The sequence below is a fragment of the Sprattus sprattus genome, assembly GCF_963457725.1.
Source record: "Sprattus sprattus genome assembly, chromosome: 5".
Lineage (NCBI taxonomy): Eukaryota > Metazoa > Chordata > Actinopteri > Clupeiformes > Clupeidae > Sprattus > Sprattus sprattus.
The window spans coordinates 42,700,332-42,707,420 of record NC_137924.1 but is presented as its reverse complement, the minus strand read 5'-3'; the positions used below and the strand labels follow the sequence as shown (position 1 = coordinate 42,707,420).

Below are 7,089 nucleotides of genomic sequence, written 5' to 3'. Positions count from 1 at the left end.
TTAGTTTAATAATGCTGTTGTTATAAAGCCTTGCTTGATGGCGTGAAATGTTGAGAAAATAATCATGTAAATAAGGGTTCATCTTTTGTGATTGCTGATAAAAAATAATTTCCTCATCCTTGTGCTGATATAAAACTGTAAAATGTTTTGACATGAAGGGGATAGTGAGTTTACCTTTTACTATGGCAAGGTTTTCAATATGGTTTTCAGGAAAACCTTCACTTGATATAAAAGGTTTGGGTCTCCCCTTTTCTGAGCACGAACAACCAATGAAGAACAGTGGTATTATATAGATGAAAAGCTTTACCAGCGGAAGCAGAGGATAATTGATGGTGCTGTCTTTCCCTCCAAAACACATTCAAGGTAAGGTTTCTTTTCATAACTGGTTGGTGTGATTCTCACAGAGAATCATTTGTTCACCATAAATTCACCATAAATAAACCATAAATACAAAGTTGAAAGCTTGATTGAGATAATGAAAGTGGGATTATGTTTTTAATCCCAGGTGATTCTGTGATTTTACTCTTTTTGCCTTTCATAAAGAAGGCTGATGGTGAGTAGAAGATGACATAAATATTTGTGTACTAAACTTTCAAGCACTATAAATCATTTATTGATGGCCAGTGATTCAAGTAGTGCAAGACACTGTAATTTAATTAGAGCAGCCATGTCCATGAACTATGCTGACTTTACTGCATCTGATTCAAGCAATATGAGCCCCTTTTCAGGCAGAGATAAAATATCTAAAGAGATGTTGGTAATTAGTCACCAATACACCTTCCATCACCAAGCTTTTTAAGAATAAATCTACTTAGAAAATGTAATTGGAGGTATGAAGTAATTGGCAGTTTGCAAGGTCAGAGTATTCACTCACTCGTTTGCTTATTTACATAAAATGTAATCACCGGAATAAATTATCCTTCACGCAACCTCAATTAATAAGTAATGTTATTTCCTGACTTCTGTTGCCCTTTGAGTGCCTGTGATTGGCAAGTAACCTAGCTTAACTATTCACTTAATCATCTAGTTTGATCCCCTTCCTTTCTCCCTGAACTCTCTCCCTTGTCCGTGCACAGTTTGAGCCTCATCCCATTTGAAGGAAACTATATGGCTTTACCCTAACCCTACATAGAGAGACATAGAGAAACGTATAATGGCCGCAAAGCGCGCTACAACCAAAGAGAATTTCTTCACTTCTGGTCTCCACTGGAACTCAGATTGCCACCCAACTGCTGCTGCTGCTGCTGCTGTTGTTCCCTGCCAGACAGTATATTCTGAGAAAATCATCACAGAGCCAGCCTTTAATGTGTTTCATTAATAATTCACTATTTGGAGGATTGTTTGGAATGAGGCCCGCGTGGTTCGGATCAGAAAGGCTCACAGATGAAGCGAAACTTGCCTCAACAGTCACGCTCACAAACTGACGCCTGGACAAAGAGGGTGCGGGCTCCACTAACATGTTTTCAATATGGCACTGAAGTGGAAACTCGTCCTACATCTGTCAGAGTGATAGTCAGTTGTCATATGCATTCCCATGTTGCCTAGTGGGTTAATAAACGCTTTAAATGAAAGACATGACATGAAAGCAAAGGTTATGATTGTAAAATCTAGATTACCTCACAACAACAATAACATTAGACATGACATCCTGTTTTCCCATATGAATAGATATGAGCAGAGTGTAAGAGGTCGGCTGTGAGTTACGCTACAACCTTCGCTGGCTTAATAGCCTGCATCTAGTGTATGCTAGAATGTCATTAAACTTTCATGGAGCTGGAGCATGCTTTATGGACTTGTCATTGCATAATACATAGCAGCCTTTGCATAACATCCTATGGTTAGAAAACAGTTAACCTGCATTCGTAGCTATAAGTCATGCTGAAATCATTCCCATGCAGATACTTTTACTAATATGTAATCATTTTGAACATACACTAAAGTCTGATAGACTACAGCAGAAAGAGACATGTCCACAGGTGATTTGCACATCACAAAGTAATTAAAATAAAATAAAAAATTCATGTAATAACTCTAACTATAACTCAACATGCTAAAACCCCATGGCAGATTACCAAGAACAACACAGGCTGCAGATAGCAAAACACACAGAAGAATATCAAATGCCAATGCCAGCTTTATTCTGTAGTTTGTCAAAACCATTTGTGTTCAAACAGGTTTTTGTTGATGTGTCAAGCATAGAAGTCTAGTACTGACGAGAGAAGTAGCTGGGAATGTTGCAGGTTACTGTGATGTCGTTTTGAAACCACACCAATATGCTGGTGCCTGCTGAAGTTTGGACTCCATGGTTTTGGACCCGGGCCCTGGGCCTTTCTTCTCTCCAGACAACCTTTGCCTCTCTGTCTGGTTCCCTCTCATCTCTGGGTCCGTCCAAACCCTGGGGATCCACAGAGATTTCAATCTGCTCCTCTTTCATTAAACTTTATAAATTAAACCCTTTGCCCGTTTTGTGAAGTCTTTTCACTCCAGTAGACTTTCAATTCACTAGCGGGAAATAGAGGATGTGGTTATGTCTCCGTAATACCTTTTATAACTAAAATGATATGAAATTATAAGGACCAACAGTCAGGATGTGTAGTCCTTTACTAATCACTCTCATTTTTTTATATTCCATATTTGGGCACATAGTTTAACTAACACCTATTCATTGTAGAGCAGGGGTCTTCAAAGTTTTTCAGGCCAGGGACCCCCAAACTGATGGCGAGATGAGCAGGGACCCCCTACTATATAAATTCAAAACTAAAAGATGGCGGACCAAACTCCATAGCTGGTCTTGTTTGTACCTATAAATTGTTAGTTTGACATTTTTTTGCTTAGATTTCAAATAAATAATAAAGATAAATAGACACCGTACAAGGTCAAAAAACGTTAATTGTAACTGAAAAATAAGCCTGTGCTGTCGTATTTACATGAAAGGTACTGTGAGTGAACCGGTTCCCAGCTTGAGAGAGCTCCTGTGGGTAGCTGAATGTGTCGATTGGACTGAAAGATAACATCTTGATCAATTTATACGTTCGCTGAATATGTTGGATTTATGTTAATGTAAATTTAAAGGGAATAAATACAATTCTGATTCGGAAGACATTTCAATTTGTGGATTTTTTTTTTTTTTTTTAGAAATATAAAAAAAAATTGTCTTATCAACCAAAGATTTCGCGACCCCCCTGCAGTACCTCCGCGGACCCCCTGTTGAAGACTCCTGGAGCAATACACAGACAAATACACGAAAACACCCTTAGCAAAAACAAACAAACAAACAAAGAAAACAAAAACAACAATCGGAGTCGAGTTAGATGTATTTATTTTTAAGAATGTCATAAAGCAGATATTATCCTTGCAACAAAGACTATCCATTTAAGTATGTTTATGATTAGTGAAATGGTACACCACAAAGCAGAGGTGTATGTGTTATCGGGTATACCGGCCAATACCGTTGGGCCGCAGCATGGGTAGCAGAAAAATCCATAAAGTCATTACCGGCTCTGTCTGTGTCTTTAACAGCCCTGCCTTACTTTCGGTTTTGCGCATGTGAACGTTCTGCGTTTGTTTTCCTCCACCGGCCATTTGACAATAACACCTATGTTAGTTACTACGCATTAACATATTACAGATGCAAAAGTAGCGCACAGCAGTGAGATGGCCAACGAAAGCGATGGACAAGCATACAATAGCAAAACATAAAGGAGCGGCCGAAATAGGGAAGGATAAAAGAAAGCTGGCATTGGATTTGTTTTCCTCTGACATAGGTACTGTTTGGGCACCAGCATCCTCAAGAGGCCTCTGAATACTTGGACGAGTCGGTGGGAGAAACGATATTTACGAGGAGTAGACTGAAGCGGTAGGTTTAATGTTAATTTATGGGCTATGCTTCCAGTTCAGTTAAATTGCTGTAAGTTGTGGTTATAAACGACCCCACTGATAGGTTAGGCTACTGGTGTCTAGCCTGAGCCATGTTGATGACGTGTTAAAATATAGGCTTTAGTCTGTGCCTGCTGAAATAATATGTCCTGGGATAGACATTGGGTACTTTCCATCGCATAAGCCCTAATACATTATTAAACAAAAATAATCCAACGCATTTAAAATGTCTGCAGGATTGTGAAAAAGGCCCATGATACTTATTCCCTTTTCACTTAAATTCATGTGAATATATATATATATATATATATTAAAAAAAACAATAACAATATCAACAGGTTTGTTATTATTGTTTCATAGTCTACATCTATCACGTCTGCTGTAATAATTATAGGACAACTTTTTATGTTGACGTTCCGGCTGGGCCTACTGTGTTAGCTGTGAGTCGTGAGGAAAAAGAGAATGGGAGGGAGGAGAGGATAGGAGGCAGGAGAAAAGGACAGAGCAAGTGGAAATAGAAGTAAACAGGACACATGCGAGTTGCGTTTTGAGACGAGAGAAGAGTGGACAATATGAGACAGATGGGTTGAGGACATGATATGGAATCAGAAGTTACTATAATTGCATCAATCCCCAACCCCCCATGCCTCCCTTTGCAGCAGATAACCGCTCCGCACCAACCCCCCCTACACCCACATACACACACACACACTCACACACCACATCCATCCATGGACTGGTCCTTGTGGACAAGTTCAGGGCCACATTTTTGTCCCAGCACAACTCTGCAAAAGCACATAAAATTTTTGTGCTGTCGACCAAACATTTTCTACACAATACTATAGATCAGTCTCAGTTGGTCAGTTTGTTGCAGTCTAATTAAATGAGTAACATGTTATTTCAGAAATACAGTGCCCATAACAATACCAAAGATGAGTTTCTCCTTAACAAATGACCGGTCTGAAATTTTTGCATTTCACAATTTTCTTGAATGCATTTTGAAAGTCTCTGTTGAAATAGGCGTATATTATTGGATTCAAGAGAGAGTTTGAGTAGCCGAGCCAGTTGATCACTGCTCCTAGCCAGTCTGGCATAAAGCAACTCAATTTACAGAATGGCAGAACTAAAGCTACAATGAAAAATGGCAACCAACACAAGATGAAGGTCCCCATAATTATCCCGAGAGTTTTTACTGTTTTGCGCTCCCTCGCCAACGCCATTTTCTTTTTGGCCTCAATATTTTTCTCATTCCGTCTTTCAGAATCCGTTACCGATTGGTTTGTATTCGGAAGCGGCAGATGACACTTCGAGTCGCTTTCAATTAACGACTCTGTTTTCTCTCCACTGTTTTTGGCGCCGTTTACGCACAAGCCATCCGGACTCTCCACGCTTTGCTTCCAGTTATTGTACGTCACTTCGGTAGTTTTTCTGTGGAAGATTACAGGTGACACGGTAAAACAAGTTGCTGATATTTTTCCTTTCTCAGATTTCTTGAATGTCTTCCTTATTCGGAACCTGGCTGCTTTAAAAATCTTCCCATAAAGAACCAACATGAGTATGAGCGGTATGTAAAACGCGCCAAAAGTTGAATAGATGGTGTATCCCGGGTCTTGGCTGATTGTACATGCCTCAGGGATAGCCCGATCCTCGGGCTTTCTCCATCCCAGCATAGGTGGTATTGAAATGGAAAACCCAATCAGCCATGTCACACTGATCAGGATTGCAGCTCGCCGTGGAGTTCTTTTATTAACGTAGTCTATTGGATCAGTGATAGCCCAGTATCTGTCCAGGGCTATTGCGCACAGATGTAGAATCGATGAGGTGCAGCATAACACATCCAGAGATATGAAAATGTCACAAATGTCCTGCCCGAGGGTCCATTTGTTTAAAACCTGATACAAGGCTGCCATAGGTAGAACCAATACCGACACCATTAAGTCCGTAACAGCCAAAGACCCGATCAGGTAGTTCTGTACATTCTGAAGGGACCTCTCTAAGGCAATTGCTGCGATTACAAATGAATTACCGAATATGGAACATAAAATTAGAACACCGAGAAGCAACGACGTGACAATTTGATAGCTTAATGCAACTTCAGATAATTCTGTTGTATGATTGTTCCAGTCCAGGACGTCTGGATATGTGCTGTTGTTTGCGCTTTCCATCTCGTTTGCGCAAACAGTGTTGAGGAATGTCAATCCGTCGCCGCGGTCTGGGTATCCAGCAAGACGCCAAGACTGTGTGGACGCATGCCGACAGAGAAACCCGGTTACAAGAAAGCTTTGGAACAGAAAGGTACAATCGCAGTTAATGCTATGAAATGATTTATACCAACTGTGGTGCGACGTCAAATGGCGAAGAAGTCGTTAACATACTCCACGTTTTGTTCTGCGACCAACCATCCGCTCTCCAGCGAGGTTGCGAGCCAGAGGGGTGTGCGCACTTGAGTGTGTGTGTGCGAGACATGGAGAGAGTGCGCCCGCGCGCGTCTATCTGTGCACTTTAAGGTCAGTTCGGACCAAACATTCGCGACGAGACGAGCTACAACTAGTACTTGACACCAGCAACTTGTGGCAACAAATGAAGCGTTATAAAACGGGCGCCTCATACCGCGTGGACAGCTTGCAACAGCACCAGCATCTCATAACAACGCCTAGTTAGTTAGTTAGTTACACCACTCGAAGCCAGACTATGAACTAGCTAGCTGGTCAGTTGGCCAGCAAAGTTAACCAACTAAGATGACTAGCCAGCAGTCAGTGGAATTGCGCTTGTTTTTGATACTTTGCATCTTTTTGACTGAACACTGGTATTCTTCAAACAAGTTAATAAGTAGTCCTCTGTCTCTTCTCTGTCCGAAACTCTGCCATGATGCCGTGTCTTGACAGACTGAGTTTAAACACGTCAAACCGTGAGGTACAAGCGTTTCAAAACCTTGCCACTGCGATTTGACACAACGAATCTTTTGGAACTGTGTCAGAGCATTCACACCGTTTCGTCTCGTCGCCAATGTTAAGTGTGGCTTGGCCTGTAGAAGTGTCGTTTAAGATGCCTGTGTTCCATGGCATTTCCTATCACCGTGGATAATAGGCTTGATCCATAATCGAAACATTTACATTATACGTATATTCTTTCGAATAGGTTGAATTTTTGTTGGTGGACGTTTTGATAATGACAATATTTATCAGATGGATATATGAAATTCGCCCATCGCCC

The 7,089-nt window shown here is 40.9% G+C and overlaps 1 protein-coding gene across 1 annotated transcript; it reads right to left on the bottom strand.

The window, feature by feature from the left end:
* Positions 1 to 4,820: 4,820 nt before the first annotated feature.
* On the bottom strand, positions 4,821 to 6,041 carry htr1aa (5-hydroxytryptamine (serotonin) receptor 1A a; the record flags this gene model as incomplete). The annotated part of the gene is made up of 1 exon (XM_080838978.1): positions 4,821 to 6,041. The coding sequence occupies one exon, from the start codon at positions 6,039 to 6,041 to the stop codon at positions 4,821 to 4,823; it is 1,221 nt and encodes a 406-aa protein (XP_080695104.1).
* Positions 6,042 to 7,089: the final 1,048 nt, after the last annotated feature.